General features: G+C 39.2%; 1 protein-coding gene across 2 annotated transcripts in view; it reads right to left on the bottom strand.

The window, feature by feature from the left end:
- Nucleotides 1–1,371: 1,371 nt before the first annotated feature.
- Nucleotides 1,372–22,355, bottom strand: part of mical1 (microtubule associated monooxygenase, calponin and LIM domain containing 1) — a 37,246-nt gene continuing 16,262 nt past the window's right edge. For both annotated transcript variants that reach the window (XM_088332368.1, XM_088332367.1), the window contains exons 11-24: nucleotides 21,445–21,526; nucleotides 21,232–21,379; nucleotides 20,988–21,166; nucleotides 18,008–18,120; nucleotides 17,806–17,856; nucleotides 16,874–17,087; nucleotides 16,068–16,132; nucleotides 15,269–15,941; nucleotides 6,084–6,163; nucleotides 5,904–6,011; nucleotides 5,375–5,468; nucleotides 4,813–4,906; nucleotides 4,262–4,335; nucleotides 1,372–1,832 (exon numbers count right to left, since the gene is read on the bottom strand). In XM_088332368.1, the coding sequence (XP_088188494.1) occupies nucleotides 1,639–1,832; nucleotides 4,262–4,335; nucleotides 4,813–4,906; nucleotides 5,375–5,468; nucleotides 5,904–6,011; nucleotides 6,084–6,163; nucleotides 15,269–15,941; nucleotides 16,068–16,132; nucleotides 16,874–17,087; nucleotides 17,806–17,856; nucleotides 18,008–18,120; nucleotides 20,988–21,166; nucleotides 21,232–21,379; nucleotides 21,445–21,526 (2,169 nt within the window). In that variant the 3' untranslated portion in view covers nucleotides 1,372–1,638. The remainder of the gene's footprint in view (nucleotides 1,833–4,261; nucleotides 4,336–4,812; nucleotides 4,907–5,374; nucleotides 5,469–5,903; nucleotides 6,012–6,083; nucleotides 6,164–15,268; nucleotides 15,942–16,067; nucleotides 16,133–16,873; nucleotides 17,088–17,805; nucleotides 17,857–18,007; nucleotides 18,121–20,987; nucleotides 21,167–21,231; nucleotides 21,380–21,444; nucleotides 21,527–22,355) is intronic.

The following is a 22,355-nucleotide window of genomic DNA, read 5'->3' as shown; positions in this document are numbered from 1 at the left end:
GTTATTAGTGTCAATAAATTTGTTCAAACCAAAAAAAAAACTTTCATCTGAGCATCCCGGGCAGAGGACTGGAGGATGCTGCTTGGGAGGGTGGGATGGAATCCCACTTGAGAAGACAGAGCTATGCCCTTGCACAACAGTATTGCCATTTACGCATTGGTTAACTGCTGTTAAAAGTGTCGATAAAAATTGTTCAAACCTCACATTGTTTATTTGCTGTTAAGTGTCAATAAAATTGTTCAAACCAAAAAAACCTTTCAACCTCAGGCGATTTCTCGTCCTTTTGATGATTGCAACTCGCAGCAAATATTTACAGCATGACAGACTATGTAAATACCGCGACAATATACGCAATCTACGATGACGTTGTCGTCTGCTTCCAACGATCTGGTGAGAACTTAAATGGGTGAGACGAGATTTACTATTAAAAAGGTCTTAAATATGGGGAAAACGTATGAGTTGATAGGTACGACATTCGTTGTTTTCTGCGCATCTTGCACTCAACTGTATTTCAATTTCCAAACAAATGTGCCAATTTGCCCTAATTGCCGCTCACGTGTTCCTCACTTCTTACATCGCACTTTGCAAGCATCCAATTAGCACCAATCAGGGCCTACACAGACGATTGGCACACAACGCACGTCATTTAAGTAGTGCACGGTTGCGTAAAATGGCGCTACGTAAGCAAACGCGTGTTAATGACAAATAATCATGAGCTAATCCTTCACATTACATCATCAGGGTGTAGAAAATGCCGAAAAATACAAATGTTTTGCATAAAGGCTCTTATTTTCTAGCAATGTCATCTCACTTTCTCAAAAGAAAGCAATTGCAAAACTTAAGCGAGATGAAAGGTTTGTGAGATCCAAAAAAGTGTGTGGTACTGATCCTAAAGAGCAGCCATGATCTAGGCCAGTCATTTTCAACCAGTGTGCCGCGACACACTAGTGTGCCGTGAGAAATGATCCAATGTCACTTTTTAAAATTTAAAATGTTTATGAATTCATTCATCAATCATTTTCTGGAAATATGTAATTGTCAAGTGTGCTGTAAAAACTGGGGGTATTATAAATTATTATATTGTAATTAAACATACTGTTCAGTGTCATTTTATAACATTTTTGGTTAGTGGTGTGCCGCACAATTTTTCCAATGTAAAAAAAAAAAAAAAAACATGCCCTGGCTCAAAAAAGGTTGAAAAACACTGATCTATGCCATCAATCGTAAACAGACAAGATAGCGGCGTTCGCGTTGGACTGGTTTGAATTGTTTCTGTTGGAGGTGTCAAAATCGCTTTGACAAAAAGTTACAGGCTACTCTTTTTGTTGTATTTTTGTTAAATGAGAAAAACATAAGCAAATCAAACAGAAGTAATGACTGGAACCTTTTATTAAGTGTACAAAAATTGACATAACGAGTAGGCCGCAAATGTCCGCCCGCAAATGTCCGTCCGCCTTGTTGGCGAATTGCATGGGAAGCCCCTTCTTCAGACGAATGAAGGTCGGTTTCCTCATTAGCTGCCGTCAAGTGCATCTGGCGTTTATGGAAACCACATCATTCCACTCCACAGCGTCCAACCTTCTTTGGCTTTGCAGCTTTTTGTGTTTAAAGTGTGAACCAAGCCGGTGGGTAGGATGGCTACTGCCAGCCAATCTGCCCTTCTGCCTTGGACATGCGCTTTCCCTCCATAACAGAGAGGACGTCTCGCTCCTCTTGCATCTCCTTGAGCCGCTTGTCCTCCAGGAAGGACACCAGCGAGTCGCGCATATCCACCACATCGATCATCTGCTGCAAGATGCGCTCCTCCTCAGCCTGCTGCTCGGTCGTTTTGTCTGAAGCACGCAAGACAGATAGCAGTTACACCACTTATGTCAAACCTTTTTGTACGTCACGTTCGGATCGTACCAAGGCTGTAAGATCACACGAGCCACAAATTAAGTTAGAATGAGAGATAAATCCGGTATTACATTATACCTTTGCTGTATCGCGATCTACTTTTAGCGGTTTTTCATTATGCATTATGTTCTGCATTCTGATCGGCTAAACAGTCACCCTGCTCCTCTTTTTTGCCTGTGTCTGCATGTGTGACAATAACGTTGTGGTCCAAGTTGTACACGTATGTGAAACAGCTTGACGAACCTACATTACATGCTCACAAATCTTTTTATAGGCATATGCAAATGGGTCAGGGCTCAAAAGAAGGAAATACCGTAATTGTGTATAACGCGCATCCGTAAATTCTTACTAAAAATCGGTATAAAATCTTGCTTGCATTATTCTTATATCTTAACAGCCAGGGTCACCACTTCCTGTGGTGTGTCTTAGGCAAGTATAGCCTGGCAGCGCCCTACCCCCTCCAATACTTTTATTTGTTAACCAAATGCTTGAGCCTCTATATTGGGATTGTTTTATGAATTAAATGAAGAATAGGGTATTTGCGGGGACAGTTGGACTGTATTTGAAACAGTCCTATGCTTACTTTCACCTTTTCCATTAAAAAAAAACCAATGGCCACGCGCGAAATATCACTCCAACCATGCCGCCTCCTTCCCTTCAGCATAATGTGCTTTGAGGCTGGAACACCGATGATAAAAGCAGATAAGCAAGGTGAACAAAAATATATAAAGGCTCTTTCATCTCAGTTGGGCATTGTTAACACATACCGTAAATTCCGGACTATAAGCCGCTACTTTTCCCCGAAATTTTCAACCCTGCGGCTTATTCAGTGATGCAGCCAATTTATGTAATTTTTCCAACGGCCGCCAGCGGCGCTCGAGTAGCGTAGACATATCCTCATCATGCAAATTGCAAAAAGAAAGGCACATGACGCAACTTTCAAGCTAAACGAAATCGAGCAGTCCGATAATGAAGGAAACAGAGCTACTGCACGTAAACTTTACTTTGCGAGTGTGTTGCTAGCGTGTTTTTTAATAAGGGAGCGTGGGACGACGTCTATATTACAAAGTCTCTAACCCATACTGAAGGAAGACGACTTTGATGAGGTCAGTAATAAGGAGGAAGATGAGGACGGTTTACCGTGGTTTCTACATGTACGATAAGTTTTTTTTAACAGACCAGCTTACTGTGTTGCAAGCGTGTTGCTAGTAGCGTTTTGCTACCCTTCACAGGCACGGTTTGGGATGAAAGTTATAATATTATTATTAAAGCTTTGAAAACTCTCAGTGTACCGTCTTTCTTAGTAAATATTTGTAACCATGTATAATATTTATTTGCAACTGTATATTTTTGTAATGTATTTATTTTAGAAACTTATTCTGATATGTTTTGCACGAGCAAATGAGATAGAAGGGGCGGGGCAAACACGGGCTGGCGGCAAGTGGAGTAAAGGTGAGACGTGTTTGTGGACGCGGCCGACAATAGTGGATATATATTTTTCCCACCCTTACCTTTGGGAATATACACTTTTTTTCTTGGATTACTTTCAACGGGCACCCGGACTCTGCAGGTCTGCATCAAACCTTAAGTACCGGTATCATTTTCCATTCATTTTGCCGGCTGTGATTTTTGGACTGTGTCGGGTATGGGTCAATTTTGTGTTTGTGTTGCATTTTATCAATGTGGGCGTATGCGGCTAATATACAGGTGCGGCTTGTGTATGTACAAAATCGGTTTTCCTCCCGAAATGTGGTGGGTACGGCTTATAATCAGGTGCGCTCTATAGTCCGGAATTTACGGTACATAAGAGAAAATATTTAGTCTCAAACTTTTTAAGGAAACCTCAAACCATGCACCCTACCCTAAAGGGACATCTGTGGTAACGTGGTATGGTGGGCTGAGATTTTTGGATGCGCGCGGCGTAGCATACAACCTCAATCTAAATTGGTAATAGCCGTGAATACGATGTTAAAAGTAAGGAGGGAGGCCTAATACTGTACTTTATATAATAATGATTAAGATTACAAACAAAATATTCATTTTGACCATCATTGAAGCAGTCCTCAATTAAAAGTGTTTTTATTTGACCTTCACATAATTTATATAACAACTCCCACAATGCCTTCCAAACGGTTATGCCAAAGCACACAAATGCTAAAAATAAACTAAATATACACTGAATTATGCCATTGCATACACCATAAAAGACGCCAGGTTTGCTTTCTTTTTGCGTCATCTGCTCACTACATGATATCAAAAATAAGAGCAAGTGGGATACTCATGAATGTTTCATTTGCTAATTTTTCAGAATTGTCCTAGTACGGAACCAAGCAACGCTGAATCCCAGGAGCAACAGAGAAATTACCAGTCAAATCCATGTATGTTCTCAGCTCCAACTCTAGCAGGCTTTGTTTGTCTTCAAGCTCTAGTTGTCGTGACCTGCAACAAGAAATCACATAAAAAGGAGCAAAGAGGAAGTAATACCTGCCTAAAATGAACAGTAGCCATGGGTCCGCGATCTGTTATTCTCATTCAACTATTGCACAAAATGGATTGATGGGATGGAGACGGCTGTTCTTTGCAGATTGTCGCATGTCGTGGGGGGTTCTGGTCCCCATTGATCCCAATAAACCAGGGTTTACAGTCTCACTTCCTGAAAAGAAGTTAGCTCCTGGCAATCAGCAGGGAGTATGAACCCTGATTTTTGCTTAATATTCAAATCAATATTGCTTGTTAGTGACGTTTTTATCCACTAAGAGGCACTAAATACTGTACTATCTTCCTCTAAGAATAAATTTCTACTCGACAAATAATTTAGACATCTCAATTTAGGAAAATTTGCCTTAAAAGGACAACTTTTATGCTAACGGGTAAGATTTTCTTTGCATGAACAACATAAGCAAGATGCACACTTACGCCACCATCAGGTCGGACTCCTCACAGACCAAAGCGTTCTTCTCGTGGACCAGCTGGATCCACTGCTCGATCATGTCGGAGGAATCGTCCATCTCTGAAAGCAAAGATTGGAATGGAAAAGGCGAGCTGACGATGGCACAGAATGCAGTTCTGGTTAGGTTGCAGACAGGCGCTCGTTGCTTTACAGGATTTTGTCAGCAACAGGTTGCCAAATTTTGCAGAATTGGTGCCAAAAATTCAAATTGCTTTTTGTGTTGATCCAAAACATAGTAGTGTCAAAACAGTGTCTAAAATAAACTGTTTCTTTGATCAATTAATCAAAGAAAAGGAGGAAACGCTTGATTTGGGGGATTCATTCGCAAGAATAACATCTTCAACGCAAATCCTTTGCGACTTAGAAGGCTCCGGCCTCAAGCCAGCGATATTCTTTGGAAGCTTCTATTTTGACGAGTTCAGAGTATTTTTCTTTCGGGTGGACAAAGTCACTGCAGCAGTGGATGTGCTACCATTGCATGATGCACACAGCTAAATAAAAGCATGCTTGAGCCAGACGGATTCTTACGTGCTTCTCCTCTGAGACTTCGTTCGAGCGCCACACCTTTCTGCTCCAAATCCTGGAAGGTCACCTCTATCTCTTCGAGCCGTCTCTGGATAGTCTGAACACAAATAAAAACCCTTTAACATAATTGTGTTGCACATCGATTTAAAAAGCCCTCTCGAAAACAACAAGAAAATGTCGCAGTTAGCAAATTGCAACAAAGGTAAATGGTTCTCTGAACGATTTAGGTTCAAATTTAGTTTGCACAAGATTGTTTCACCACAACATGTTGACACAATCCGGTGATTCTCAATTACTTCCTGTCTTTCTTTTATAATTATTGTATTGTTAAAATATGGATATAGTTTTTCATACGTGCATCATGAACGAGCCGACTAAGGCTGCAATGGTGACCTTCAGTCGGGAGATGCCAGCTGAAAATTAAAACGTTCCAAATTCCGTACAGCTCCAAAACTAATGTTTGAAATTTTGTCTTTGTAAATGTAGCCGTGTTCATTTGGAACCTGTGAGAGGTCCTTTGCATTTTACTTACTTGCGCTTGTCGGAGCCGCTGCAACTCACTGATCTTGGCTCGGCGCTCTAGCGTCCTCATCTTCATCAATTCCAACTTCTCGGCCTCCGCCAGGTCTCCCGCTGGTATCTGAAATCATAATGTGATCGTGCTAAGTATACATAGCAGCATGGCGTATCACAGATCAAATGCTCTGCTTGCCTTCTCCGTGGACAGGTCCATGTCAACCCTGTCCAACATCTCGTCCTCGTCTCCGTCTGACGAGTGTGCGGAGGTCAGGTCTTGGTAGGAAGACGACAAAAAGTTGTCAGAGTGGTGTAGGTAAATGAATGTCTGGTGAGCTATTGCTAATGTCTACCGCAGTGGTCTTGGTTTGAGATAATGAATTCCACCAGTTTCATATGCACAATCACAGAACCTTACTTTAGTGTACATTTGATGGAGTTGTATTTATCCTACAGTTGACATTTAATATGTTATATGTGTTCTCAGCCATTTTTGAAGAGTTCTCAGCCTGCAAGGCCATGAGTTGTGTTTCGATGTACAGACTGTGTTTTGTTCTCACATACCAACGGATGTATGTTGACCTATGACCTCTTCATGCCATAACTCAAGATTGTTTTTCACCAAAGAGCCTGGGAAAAAGGAGTTTCCCAGGACCAAGGTCACCTGTCATCATTGGATGGAAAGCAGACCTTCGAAAGAAGACTAATCAACTCTACGTAGCAAAGGCAAAAACTGAATATTAGAAGGGAGGTTTTTCGAGGAGATCCTCAGAGCCAGAGCCGAGCCGAGCCAGAGCGCAGCAAGCAGGGCAGAGCGAGCGAAAAGATGTCTAACAACGGAATGTCGGCGGCTTTCAATATGATGATTAATAAAGTAACTAATTATAAAGAACCGATTCTCTTTGTCCTATATTGCAGAGCGTTTTATTAAAAATGTTGGGGACGTGAACCTAACATTTAATTGGTCCTTCGAAACCGGATTCCAAGATACCAGATGATTCCAGGACGCGAGAGGAAAATCCAGGAAAGACTGTGGCCACAGCATAAAGACCCTTTTTCCGGGACTGGACCTTCCCTCGCGGGCTGGGATCTGACGGTTGACGGAAAGCCAAGGACTTAGAGAATCGTGAGTAAAATTTATTCGTAATATTGTGTGCATGTAGATAACCGGTAAAAGAAATTGACTCGCGAGCGCGGGGGGTAGATTCTTAAGGTTTAAGAATCCTCCGTCGAAAAGATTAAGAATAAAATCTTAACAGAGACAAAGATTAAAGAATCCTCCGTTGAAAACGAAAATTACGGTGGGCAGATTCTTAACAGAAAAACCCTGACAATTCTAGACTCTATCAGGTAAATAGTTTTCAGACAGTTAAAATTCCGCGGGAGGTGTGGACTCCCCTAACCCAGCGCTTTAAAGTTAGTTAAATTTCACAAGGATGTGCGGAGTCCTCTGTCAACTGAAAATAAGTGGAAAAAGAACAAGCGATGTAAGAACGTGATCACGATAAAAAACAAGACGTCTGTGTGATTGAGAAAGAGCGAATGAAATATAAAGTTGCCCCTGGGCAATTGTATTTTATAAAAAAATATAAATGAGCTATTTAGATGCGTTAAATCAAAATAATGCCAGAATAATACCAAAAAAGATAAAATATTCCTGCTTTCAGTTCAAAAAATTGGTAAAAAAAAGGACTGGGAAGAATAGGAAAAATCTAATTGAGTGAATTGAAATACACTAATTTGAGATAAGGGCATTTTTATACCAAAAAATATTGAAAAAATTGTTTATAAATACTTTTTTTCTCTTTCAATTAAAATGGAAAAAATGGATTGAGTGAAATTTAAATGAGTAAGATAACTCATAAATAAATAGATGCCATTTTCACATTAAATAGGTGAAGCTAAAATAGTAGATTTAATTGGTTTAAAAAAAAAAAAAAAAAAAAAGGGAGAGAGAAACATAAAGGGGAAAGTTAATTAAATATTAAGAGAGATAATTTGGTGAAAATTAAGTGAGACTAACCTTAATACAATAGATTGGGAAAAAAAACTTACTTTTTCAACATTGAACTGTTTTAAATCTAGAGTAAGTAAATGGGTAGAGTGGAGCACATTATAGAGTGCTTTTGAAGATCTTCATTGACTTGAAATGCGTTGTTTAGATGTAAACCATTTGCGATTTATGGCATTACCTTTGTGGAAATACCGTAATGTATCCTAAAAAGGAGGATAACGAATATACAGGGCCATATAGTGAAACAATATTTACACAGAAATATTTGCATGTAAGATGTTACATACAGTTGAGATTTGTGTAATATGCATTTGGTGAAAAATAGTCAAAACATGTGACAGTAATTTTATAGATAAGCTATAAAAATAAAAGAAAATTATATAAAGGATGAAAATCTATTTGAAGGCAAATGAACATAGACATAACATATTGTTTTGCTTTAGAACAAGAAATGAGAGAATTGCCAAGTATTACAATAATAAATTCGACTACAAAAATACTGTAGTGATACAAAAACTACACTATTTTGTTGCCATAATGAGAAATATTATAGACTAAAAAATATATATATATATATATATATATATATATATATATATTAGTGAACTATCGTGAAAACACTGCAAAGGAAGGAAACGTTTGATTTTACAGCAAAAGTGTTGCTCTAACGATGTTTTTGAGTTTCAGAATTTTGGTTCTTGTCTCATTTGGACTCAAAAATCCGCTGAGGAGAAAATGGAGGAACGGTGAGGAAAAAAAAGTAGCATTACTAACGATGATGAAGATATTTGAATGGGATGAACGATGGAATTTTTATGATATTAAAGGAATATGTCAACAATAAAGGCGTTACAGGTGAGAACCAGAAAAGTTTTGTGTTCATATTCGGCCGGTATGAACCGTAACTATGATAAGTAGATCTCATCTTGTTGGAATCCATCACAGCGATCATCGAGCAGCGATTGGAGGACACCCTGAACTGGTTGCAAGCCAATTGCAGGGCACACAAAGATAGACAATTCACTAGCTCATTCACACATAGGGACAATTTGGACCAGTCAGTCCACTTGAAATGCATGTTTTTTGAAAGAGGAAAGTAAACCGTAACAATGAGAGCATGCAGGCTGGCTTGGAACACACACACCTGTTCCCAGGTCCTTAGTAATGCCGCACACGTGCTGGCCACTGCGCCACCGTGCTGCACACACATATATAATATATATCTCATCTCATCTCAGCAGCTGCACCGCTTATCCTCAGTAGGGTCGCGGGGGTGCTGGAGCCCATCCCAGCAATCATCAGGCAGTGGGCAGGGGACACCCTGATATATATGATTTTTTTTTTTTTTAACTGAACTATCAATAATGATAATATGATAGGAATTTTGAATTCCGTGTACTAGCTTGCTAAAAGATTTATAGATCTTGGCAGAACCCCTGAAATTTAGTGATACAAAGATCGAACTTATAAATCGGTGACAAATATAGTAGATATCTGCGTATTCATTCAGTTTTGATCATCGAATTATTAATTTATTTTCTGCATTTGTTGACGGTAATTGCGAATAACAGGCTTGTCTTTTTCCATTTTTCTACTTTCTGTACTTCTTTCTTTAACATCTTAGTACAACATAATTCGTGATATCAATCATCAAAACAAATGAGCCGTTTGAAAGCAAGCTCTCTTTGATGAATTGAACAAGGAAAAAAGCCGTTTGTCTAATAAAAAGACTGACCTTCGCTCGACAAGAATTACCAACAACAATGACGTAATCTCGAAGCGACGAGATCTCATTAGCTAAGATCGGCGTGCAGGAAAATAAAAACTCGTACAGCAAATTCAAAAATGCGTTAAATCTTTGTTAAAGAGTAAACTAAATGATAATGACAATTTAAAGGAAAAAAGTTGCGTACCCAGCATAAATGATGCGTTTAAGACAGGTAGGTGGGAAAATGAAAACACTGAGTGTATAATACAAGATAATTATACAGAATAGTATAAAAAGAAAGAATATTTGAGTGAACAACTAATCATTTTTCGTTGAAAATGCGAATAGCAAAGGGTAATAACTTTAAGACGTGTAGTTTTGCTCTTAATAAAGAAAGGACGATTAAAGCAATGAAGCTGACTAAAAATGGTCCATAATTTTAGTGTCAATCTTCTTGTTCGTAAATGAACAAATTCAAAAGAGGCGTAAGACGTAAAAAGATTATTTCCTTAGTTGTTCTCGTATTACAGAAAAGAAAATTCGAGACTAGAAATAATTAATAACGTAGCTGAAGCTATTTCAGTCAATGAATGAAATGATTCTTTTAAACAAAGGAAAAAAAAAGAAAAGTATTAATAGTCGGACCAGATCATGTTGATCTGTATAGCCTTGATCACAAGGGATCTCGAAGGGCTGCATAGAACATAGACTAATGCGTAGAAGCAAAGATTGTTGCGCAGAATAAAAGATATGAATGAACAAAATAAATACACTCAACAAAATGGTTCATGAGTGACGGGTATGTATTGCTCTATATTGAATCAATAACAAAAGATTGATTATGATTACAGAGAGAAGAAAATACAATTAGAAAAGTTATGACATTAAGTTCGATTTGGCATTTTTAGAGATTTTTTTAGATCTTTTGAGATTTTTGATGTTTAGATAGTGTGTGGGTTTGGAATTTTGACAAGTTTAGCCCAAAGGACAATTGGGAGGACAATTGATTACACACTGAATTTTTTTAGAATGAGTGTTACGATTGACAAGTGATAAACAAATGTGTAACAAATACTGACTTATGGTTTGGTTAAGTTAATAAGGGAACGGTTTCTATGGAAGAGCATTTTTAGAAGACAATGAGAAACTGATCAATCTTGAAGAGGGCCATAGGAAAAAACGGATTAGTTGATTTTGAGACATATCGGGCTAATTTAAGAATAATTGCATGGGAAATAAATGAATAGAAATTAATTAAACTAAGATAATGTCTACTAGTAGTTAAATTGAGAAAAATTTGAATAATCCGGTTAATTTACAAAAAATCCCACTACGTAAGCACAATGGAATTAGCGAGACTCTTAAATGCCAGTGAATTCCACAAAAAGACTCTTTCTTTTTGAAAGTCCATTTACTCTTCAAAGGACATACCAACCTGTCAAAAAGAAATCATGGACAAAAATCATTTGCTGAAAGAGCCAAAGACATCAGTCATCCATTATCTGCGCCGCTTATCAACAGCGAGGCCAAGGGAGTGAGATGGAGCACATCCCAGCTGCGCTCATCAACAACGAAATCAAGGGGGTGATGGGGCACATCCCAGCTGCTTTTCAGACAGCTAACAGGAGATTCCTGCAGTCGTTGCCAGTGGAATTGACAGAAAAGTCAATAAAGTCATTTTGTGTTTGACATGGACACATTTTTGAAAAAGTATTTTTGATGGGCCAAAAGCAACATTCAAATGGTGAATGTAATGTGGAATAAGCAAATCAAAAGACTGAAAGACAACAACATTCAAGAATACGTCTGCTTGAAGTTATATAGAGTCTTGTTAATACAAAGTGTAAATGTACTGAGGAGGATTGTTTAATTAATCTTGCAAATTTATAAATGCTGTCTTATTTCACTCGTATTCATAGATAGTGAACTTAGGTTTTAACTCAGGGGGGAAATTTTGAGACATTCAGTAAAAAATAAGTTAAAACCTAGTTATGTCTGCAATTGATGAAAAATTGTCTTCTGAATAAGCTCTCCATATAACTTTTTTGAGATTCAAATTACGAAATTTGGACGGATAGAAAAAATATTACACAAAAGAAATGTTGTAATATACAAAATTATAATGTTTGTCAAATTGATTTAGAAAAATCAATTAAAATAACCATTCACCATTAGAAAATCGCCCACATTGAGAACATTTTTGGATAGTATTTTTGATTTTTGGCAAAATCATTCACTTTGAGCGTGAATTACCTGCTTTCTTTGCAAAATACTGTTATTTTGAACAAATTTACTTACTGAAAAGATAATATATAGGTTATGATTTTTACAAAAGGCAAAACAAAGAGTGAATCATAACAATAAGAACGATTCTTTTTGCTAAATTGATAATTTAACAATCTATCCTGGTCATCTGCCTCGAGGGGAATGGCCAGCAGCAAGATAACGCATTGAAAACCAAAAGAAAATGCAATTAAAAAGTGCATACAAATTTTTTTTTTTTTTTTCGAATATGATCAATCTGCAAAAGAGAAAACACTCAATCACTCAAATCAGGGTAAACGATTCTGACAAGGATAGTGGTTAAACTGATTCAGTGACTGAATTTAGTGAAAAAGCAAAATTTGAGATTTAGAACTAACAATTTAAAAAATAAATTGTTTATCTTCGAGTTGGAGTTTTGGGATAGAATGCTCAAAATTGATAGGGCAACTTATAGTGGGGATTTTGATTTTCACGTATAATAAATATAAAGACAACTTAAGAAAATATACAAATCTATAAATGAATTTATTGTTTTGTTTTTTTAATTTGTTTTGAGCCATGGAAGTCTCAACAAGGGGGAAAGAAGGCATAGAATAAACTATTAAAAAAATATATATTTTTAAGTCTGTTCTTTTTTCCCTCTATAGCTTTCCCTGCTGATCAGATGACGGAGTTCTGTCAGCCCAGGGAGCGTCAAACTTAACTTTTCTTTAGCTTTTCTCATCCATACAGGAGATGGTGACCCCTGCTGATCAGATGACGGAGTTCTGTCAGCCCAGGGAGCGTCAAACTTAACTTTTCTTTAGCTTTTCTCATCCATACAGGAGATGGTGACCCCTGCTGAACAGATGACGGACTTCTGTCAGCCCAGGGAGCTTCAAACTTAACTTTTCTTTGCAAGGGCAGCGGTCAGGACTCTGGGGAGGCTGCTATCTCATGGAAGAAGTTAGCTTGCCACATCCGAAAAGAGGTGCAGTCCAATGTGGACAACTGGATGGTGTCACCTCATCTACAAGCAACACATCATCACGCCAGGAGGCGTCGGGGTGCCTAACGGTGGCCATGCTCATGAAAAACGGCATCAAAGCCGCCAATGATGTCCTAATCTATTCTCCCGAAAGAATAGGAAAGCCAGTTAGTTGAACCAGGAGATTGGGTCTTGATAAAAAGGAGAAAGAAGAAAAACTGGCATTCACCTAAGTGGGAAGAGCCCTACCAGGTGTTGTTAACCACAGGCACAGCAGTAAAGATTGCGGAACGAAGCATATGGGTTCATTTGACACATTGGAAGAAAGTAATTAAATACGACTAAAATAACTATTTCTATCTTAGCATACGCCGTAACCGTTCTCATTTGCGTCATTGTAATAGCATTGTGGTACTTGCTGTAGAGCTGTAGTTCCTCAACAAACTTTCAGAGGTAGTCTGGCTACAAAGGGGGCTGTAATTATAGTTTGCAGTCATCTCAAACCAGTGAAGATTGTCCACAACTCTTGAAGTATTAGGAGGAATTGCAGATCTACAGGTAGAATGCTCATTTTAACGCATATACAGCTGTCTTAACCATAAAAATGACATGGTGAAAATTGTAATGACACAAATGTTGATGATGATTTCCTGTCTCTGCATTTTCCTTATATTTACTCAGATCCTGGTGATTATGACGGCAACCTCTGTTGTTTTATTCATGATTTCTCTGTTGAAAATCGTATTGCGAAGTGACAGTTGAATGAAGTATTAAATCACCGATAGGATAAGAGGAGGGAATGATGGAGTTGTATTTATCCTACAGTTGACATTTAATGTTATATGTGTTCTCAGCCATTTTTGAAGAGTTCTCAGCCTGCAAGGCCATGAGTTGTGTTTCGATGTACAGACTGTGTTTTGTTCTCACATACCAACGGATGTATGTTGACCTATGACCTCTTCATGCCATAACTCAAGATTGTTTTTCACCAAAGAGCCTGGGAAAAAGGAGTTTCCCAGGACCAAGGTCACCTGTCATCATTGGATGGAAAGCAGACCTTCGAAAGAAGACTAATCAACTCTACGTAGCAAAGGCAAAAACTGAATATTAGAAGGGAGGTTTTTCGAGGAGATCCTCAGAGCCAGAGCCGAGCCGAGCCAGAGCGCAGCAAGCAGGGCAGAGCGAGCGAAAAGATGTCTAACAACGGAATGTCGGCGGCTTTCAATATGATGATTAATAAAGTAACTAATTATAAAGAACCGATTCTCTTTGTCCTATATTGCAGAGCGTTTTATTAAAAATGTTGGGGACGTGAACCTAACAACATTAAATGCAGGGATCAGAATGGAGATTTTCATTTTCAGCTGAAATAGCCAGGGTCCAGGAATAAAGCAGGGCGGACCCCCCCCCAACAATGCGGCCAATTTTTCTAACGGCCGCCAGGGTGCGCCAGAGCAATAAAGGAAAGAGTGAGACAGTCGGATTTTGAATTTCTTTGCTACGCAAGAGAAAAAGTGAAAAAGTCGGAATGCCTTTGGGGTTCAAAAACAGCGGAAATCCGCGGATCCGCGGAAAATTCTGATCCCTGTAAATGGTTTTGGGGGGTTTTCAAGACTCAAAATACTTTTTCAACTGAACCAAACCAAAAGAGTGCATGAACTCACAATAAACTAAAAAAAAAAAAAAACTAAAATCACTGTGACCTCTTCTGTTAGCTTCGAGAAAAGACTTCAGGTATGTGTGGCTTCAACTTGACAAGTGCTAATTTCATGTCACATTTTTTTTAATGTCCAGCTTCCTCAAAAAAAAAAGATTGCTGACAAATAAATATAATAAAAATGGTATTGAAAAACTCTTATTTATTATGAAAATAAGTGAATTGTTTCACCAATAGTGTGTGGCTTGCTCTGCTTTGTAGCTTCATACAATACTGTGTGGATCAGTTTGTTAATGGGTACAAATCCAAGAGCTCTCTGGTGTTCTTATATCCCCCGTCTCAATGCAACTTCTCAAAGGGTTCCATTAATTTTGCCAATGCGAGGCTAAAATTCCTCAAATTGGCATTACAAATCATGTCGATAGGTTGCTGGCTCCCATCCTGTTACATGGGAATCCAAATCGTAGATATTCGTCCGACTAGTGTTTTTTGCTCAACATAGTATTGATTGCACTGATTGCTCAAACAATATCAAGATCATCCGCAGCCAAAAATGGCCAAGCATACAGACAAGCTGAGCTGGTGCGTTTTGACCTCCGCAGCGGAGGCTCTTGACCCCCAGGGTTTGGTCAAACACAGGTTAAAAAACACTAGTCTAGACTGTTTTTATTATGCTTCTGGATTGGCACTGTGATTCGAACACCAACAATTCTGAGGGAATTGCAAAATGACAACGATGCTGTGGTGCAGATACGACTGCTGACACTGACCTGCTCGTTCGGGCCGATGAACGCTGAGGCGCACTTCCCTGCCGATCCGGGGCGAGGAAAGATTCCAGGGGGAGAACTTGGAACGAACCCTGGGCTGGCTTGTAGGCACCTCTTTCCTGCGGAAGCATCGCCTATTCCGCTTCTGGCGAACCTGCCCGGCCGTGCTACTGCTCCAGTAACCTTCCTCTTCTTGGCCCTCGTCCGCCTTGGGTGGACTCCCGCCCGGTGCCGCGGCTGAGGACGAGGAGCAGGACGACGAGCCACCACGAGTCTCTAAGTCAGAGTCTGCAGTGAAAGTCAAGAGATCCACCAGCTGGCTTTTCTCCTCCTCGCTCAGCTTCAGTTTGCGCAGCGATGGCTTGGGCTGTGCGTCAAAAGCCAATCTGCCAGTCTTTTCCGGCGCCGATTCACATTGGACAAAAACGAGCGCCTTGCGTGGTTTGGCCACCGGAAGGCAGGGGGCAGGGACAGTCTGCAGCGAGAGGCGTGGTTTGGGGATTGGGGGGCGGCTCTCCGTCGGCTTGGTGCACAAAGGTGGTTCTTCGGGGTCGGCTTGCATGCTAGAAGCGGGTGATGGTTGTGAAGGGTTGTGGAGCACGACCTCATCGTCGTCGGATGGCGACAAGGTGTCGCCATCACTAGAAAATCCGTTCGTCTCCCTCTCTCTTGAGCCCTACAAATACACAAAAAGTTGCAAAAGAGCAATTCTATCAAGACTGTTTAGTAAAAGTTTGTCAATGCCGACAAATGGCCTTCATGCAAAGGTGGCAAACGTCAAGCCTTTTGTGCAGGGACTCACCTTCATCGACAATGTCACAGCTTCATCTTGCAGCTCTTCAGCATGAAACTCGCAATAAAATCCCCCTACGCAGGAAGGGGACATCAGGTTATATAATCCTGCCTTCTTCACAATGTATCTCATTTCTTCGTTTGTCGATGCCAGCAGAAACAAAAGGCCAAACTCGGCTTTAGCTTAACTCTTTTATTTTTAAAAAACAAAAGCTATCCACAACGCAAACATCTATGTATCAAGTACAGATTCAGAAAATGTATTGTCATGGTCAAAGAGGAACTAAACTTTATTTGGAGCGTCAAGTCCTTCAGTCACAGTGAAAAGAAAACGCAAAGATCCACAGAATAAATATTAATAAAAACATCCCTGAGAAATACAGAAATTTAATCAGCACTGTAAAACCTGCATCATACCATCTCCATGCGGTTTTCCTAATGGAGTGATGATTCAAGAATAATTAAGAATGGGTATTGGGTAGTTTTAACCAACTAAAGAAATCTTTGAATTGAAGTTATTTTGAACTCTCATTGCAGCTCCCCAAGTTGTGAAAGAATATTCCACAGAAGAAACACATCTCTGTATAGGCCAATACTTCTCAATTATTTTCTGCAATCGAAACAAACCACTATCAGATTTAGCAAAGGATAAAATGCAACCACCACGTTGTGTTGATGGCAGTGTGGTTGCATTGTATTATTGCAGAACGTTCAAACCTGTGATTTCCAAACCATCCAGATGTTATCTTTAAGACGTTAACAACAAACTTTTATCAGCTGCAAAATGAGCCATTGAGTATTAGCAGAGCTCCTCACCTGTATCCTGATGGAAGGCATAGTCTCCAAGGCGAAGCGTGCCCCCGCAGCGCTGGCAGGCAAAGCAGCCGCGGTGGAAGAACTTTCCCTCTGCGCTGATTCTTTCCAGTACGTAGACACGGCCGCCACAAAAGTAGCAGGCTTCGCTGTTAGCTGGCTCGGGCTCAACAGGTGGCGGAGGAGGACTTGGCTCCCGAGGGGCCGGAAGTGCCGCCTGAAGAGGAGGAACGGTATTAATGTCGAAGGTCAAAACCAAGTAACGGGAAAAAATAAATTTGAAATTTGTAAAGTTCCGTTTGTGAGCTTGTAAAAAAAAAAAAGAAGCATTTGTTACATTAGGCCAACAATGATTTTCAATCCTGGATAACCCTCCGAGACCCAGACATACAAAAAAAATGTTACATTTTATGTGAACATTGCAATATTACATTATCGGGTTAATAGGGTAGCAGAACCGGGTAGTTGTATTTATCGTCAGAACAGAAATGTGCCAACATTTAAACCCCAGTAAAAAAAAACACAAATGCAAGATTGATCGCTTGTTACAGTAAATAACACTAATAATAATTTCAAAAGTGCTGTTGCTGAGCCATAGTTTGGCAGATTGTGAAAGTTCTAAACCTGTGGGCCAGGCGTATACACAAAAGTCGCAACCAGAATCATTTTGGTCTGAACAATAGCAACCAATGACTACAGTGCCGTGAAAAAGTTTTTTCCCCCCATTATGAATTCTGTGTTTTTACATATGTATCATTCACAAAGGTTTCAGATCATTGAACCAATTTTAATATCACACAGAGACTACCCAAGCAAATACAAAATTAGGTTTTTAAATGTTGGTTCCATTCATTAAGGCACAAAAAATCTAGAACTATTTAGCCCTATAAGAAAAATGTTTGGTGGCAGGAAATGAAAAACTAAAAGAAACTTACAGGCAGGTCCTCGCCCATTCTCGTCTGCTCCTTCTCGGCCGACAGTTTCTCCTGCACATAAAATGGACCACACTATTTGAAAGGCAAAGTGATTGCCAATCCCTTCACACATAGTCTCTTTCACCACTGCAAGCCGGAAAAATTCGAATTTGTGGCGTTGTTTCCTCTCCCAATTAAATGTTGGCGGCATTTGCATGCGTACCTTGCGTCTCTGCAGGGAGTTGTGCTTCAGCCTGCTGAGGAAGAAAACGGCCGATTGCGTCTGGGAGAGCGTCAGCGGCTTGGAAGAAGGCAGGAAACCTTGGGGCTCGACAGCTGGATGGAAGAAAAAGAAGAAGAGGAAGATGTTGATTAGGTAAGCACTGCCCCTACTTGATGGTTTCAACACCCTTTATTGCCCGCAGCAAGCTTTCCTCAGCGTGGTGACGCATAGGATCATAAACATTTTTTTTAGAAAAACATAAGATAGTGTGTTTGACATTTTTTGCAAAGGTTGCGTACGATGTGCACAAAGGGTGCACACGGCAAAGGCCTATCAGATGTTTGAACTAAGAACATCATAATTTTTGTGTGGTGTACCTTAAATGTCGTAATGTGAAGTTTTCGAAAAACGAGTTCTCCAAGGCACAAAGAATACAAACTACGGACACTCAGTGACTATACGACACAATTTTCATTCAGATTTTTATGTTCAGTTTTTCACAAGGTTTTGGGGTAAACTCATAGCAAAAAGATTAAAATCATGTCAGCTTCCTCAAAGTAAGCCTCATATTATGTAAAATAAATACAAATTTCTCGAACTACGAGTATTTAAAAATGTATTTTTATGCGATAGTTAATGTATTTTTGGTTATCATTCAAATCAAGTTTTTTTTTTAAATTAAGTTTGCTTCTTACCACTAAGAGGTTGTAAAAAATAAACATTGTTCTTTTAAGGCATTTAACTTAGTATGTTCAATATTAGGATCTGGAGGGGACATATAATACAAATAACTATCAAATTATACACTGGCAATGTGAAGCATTGGGTGAGCTAACATGCATTTTTGTTTTTTATTATTCTTAGGAAGTTCCTTTCATAAAATTGTTTGAAAATATGAGCAACAAAAAAAAATCACAATCCATTTTACAAAAAAGATTTCTAAGTCACATTAAAGAGAATCCTGCATTGTTACACTCAAAAAAAGAGCCTTATACGGGAGTAGGTAAACTATAAAACAGCACTGATAATGTTTAGACTATATTATAACTAACTTCTTATTTCTATTGAAAATATTGTTAAGAACCAACATTTTGTAACAGGATAATCCAAAACAAAATGAAAAATCTGCAAGAAAGGCAAAAACAAGCCTGTGCTTTAAACTATGCCTTTTGGTCTAGTTTATTGTTCAGTGTATACTTGTAATTTTCTGTGACTGATTGAAAAAAATATCAAAATTTGAAAGCGGCTACATTTTGTGAATAAAGCTGCCACATATTTGAAGTTTCAACACACCAAAAACACACCGACACACCAGATCATCCAAATTACAGCTTAATGTTGAAAAGCTTGGTTGCAGCTCCATCTACCACTCTTCCAAACAGACTCTCAAATAGTCAAGTATGAGCAAAAACAAACCAGACTGTAAATCTTAGCACTGCATGTTTGCCTACTTGAAGCACGGATTGCTCTCTTCAGCTCATCGGTGAAGCACTCATCCCAACGGATGCTGGCAACCACGTCGAGGTGTCATCCCGCTTGCCAACTGAAGGCACCTCGTCCGACGAGATTGAGGGCAATTAACGGCTGCCCGTCGACTAATCTGAGTTGTAGCCAAACATCGCCTATTTTATGGTTCGCCAGACTTCAAATATGTCGTGCACATTCATCCCCAGACACCCAAAGCAAAACACACAAAAAATGCTGCATCAGCAAACTGGCATCCCCCCTTAAAGCAGCGGAGAGCTCCTCGACCAACCCCGAGCAGAAGCAGCTGCAGCAGATGACAAGACGGCACTTGAGCTCAAAGAATTGTGGGTAATGAGCTCTTAAAGAAACAGCGCATGTTTCAATGGAATAAGAGAAGCAGTTTTGAATTCCAGTTTTGTAATATTGGTCTGACTAAGCAAGACAAAAACATAATTCAATTTTTCAAAGGTAAGATTCACCAATACAGATTTCAGAAATGCAAAATCTGAATGCAACCATTGGACAGAAAGAGTCAAATTACATGTGTTTTAGTGGCATGAGTTGCTTCCTTCTCTTTTTGCTTTGCATAAAGGTATGGTTTGTAAACATTGAAGATATTTAAATGTATAGGTTGTAAAAATTTAGGGAGCTTACGTTTTTGTTTAGGATATGAATGTGAAACGGAACAGTATCTGCACCAGCAATCATAACATCTTAAAAGTATTTGTTTTATAAAACGAAAAAAAGTGTTTTACTGCAGTTCAATTTTTAAAAGAAATAATTTGTGCTTGATATATCCATTTAGTCAGCAAAATTAAATTCATGCATTGACATGTTACATTTAAACATGTGGAAAATGTAATTCAAACATTTACACTGAAAAAGAGACATGGCTTGTATTTTAATAGTCTTTTTTTAAGACCCACGCACTCAATGTAATAATATAGGGTAGTTGTGTAGTAATAGTAGTGTTTTTTACGATCTCTGCTAGCCTGAAAGAAAAATAAAATACGGCTATTACACTCTTATCCTGGTCACCACCTCTTTAACATGTTGCCCTCTAGTAGGTCCTACAAATCCCTTAAAACAATCGCTAGCATGCTCAAAAACAGCTTCTTCCCAAGGGCCATTAGCATCCTAAACATGTGCCAAGACTACGAAATATATATATCTTACAAGTTGTACTGAAAAGGCATTCCATGGAAAAAAGGGTATTCATATGTCATGTAGCTACTTATTTGGGAATTTTGTTGCTACTAAATGTTACTGCACTATTGTTAATTTCACTATTATTACGATGCACTAAAACTTAGGCGAATCTCCAAGCACTACCTTGTAAATATGTTTGCTCATTTTTATCCCGACATTCTTTTTATTCTTTTTTTCCCTTTTAAGTCTTTGTTACGTTTTTATTCTGGAGTGCTATATCTAATCTCCTCGGACTCCATGTTCACACGTTGTTATCGATGACAAAAAAATACAATTCTAATTATTATTTTGAAAAACTGTTCACCTGGCATGGGCATAGTAAAGGCGTCTTTAATCTGTGTGAGGTAGAGAACCATGGAGAGTCTGTCGATGTGGCCGCCGTCAGCCGAAATAACTGGCAGGATGCCCAGCTCCTTCTCTAAGAGGCTGAAGGCCAACTGCTGATTGCTGACACAGTCGGATGCTTTTAGGGCCTTCATGTTGCTGCAAGAAAAAGCCAAAGAAGTGTCAGCATTGCCAACTCAAGTACGGCGAGCAACTGAACTTACATGAGCTGAGGATGGAAGTGGTGGATCAATGCACAAAGCGCCAGCCCTGACCGCCATGAAGAGGTGAAATTTTTTACTTCAACGCCGCTGTAGCCTGCCGTGTATTTCTGGCACCATTTCAACAAGTCTTCGAAACCGCCACCGGAATCTAAATGGTGGCATGGTATGATCAGTTTGACTGTGAGATTACACTGTTGGTTGACGCATGCACACCTTGGCGGGAATACGAACGCTGGATGCTGTTATGCTTGCGGCTTGATGTATTGGAGGAATCGACGATGTAAAGGTGCTGCACCTGTAAAGAGCCACAGCACCATTAAGAAGCTGCAAAACTGGAAACATCAACAGCACTTCTTAATGATTGCGTAGAGAAACTTCGGTACGGAACGCTTTTTTTTTTAATTGTATTTTGTATAATAGCAGATAAATTCAATTTTGTAAATAAATTTGTAATTTATAATAAAACGTGAGCAAAAATTTAATTCTACATAGAGCTGAACAATATGAGCAAAAGTGTAGATATCAGGTTTTTTTTTTTAGTCTATCTTGACCAGCGGTGTCCAAACTTTTCCGAAAGTTGTCCAGATTTAGTTCACTGAAAATGATTTAGGGCCAATTATTCAGCCTGGCATTCTTTGAACAGTCTTTAATAAATTCACACTCTGTAAAAGGTTTGCAGTGCTTGGCGATCAGCGTCATGACCTCGTAGCTCGCCTTTGTAGCATTTTCATTTGACAGACTCGCGGGGTCTCTTGAAAAAGCCCTGTTATGCTGTAAAACGGCTTCCAGTTGCTTCACCTTTTCACACCTTTTGTTTACAGTTGCTTTTAGTAATCAGCCTGTGTTGTCTGGCAGTCCCTTTTGATAATATATTCATTGAAAACAGCCATAGTCTCTTGGCAAATTAGGCACACACAGTTGTTTTGGATTTCTGTGAAATAATGCTCCAATTTTAACTTGTCCTGGTAATGGTGGCCTTAACAGTCAACTTTTCTTTATATACTTTTCTTTCTTTTAATTTACAGTCGCCATGTCGGAAATGGGGTGGGCTAAAATTTCCACAGAAATCCAAGGGCAAGGGGGCCAAAGAGCGACTGCCATCAACTGGTGAAATGGTGAATTTC

This window comes from Urocampus carinirostris, chromosome 3 (assembly GCF_059441175.1).
Source record: "Urocampus carinirostris isolate Australia breed hairy pipefish chromosome 3, RoL_Ucar_1.0, whole genome shotgun sequence".
Lineage (NCBI taxonomy): Eukaryota > Metazoa > Chordata > Actinopteri > Syngnathiformes > Syngnathidae > Urocampus > Urocampus carinirostris.
Note: the sequence above shows the minus strand (reverse complement) of the source record. Positions and strands in the feature narration are given on the sequence as shown.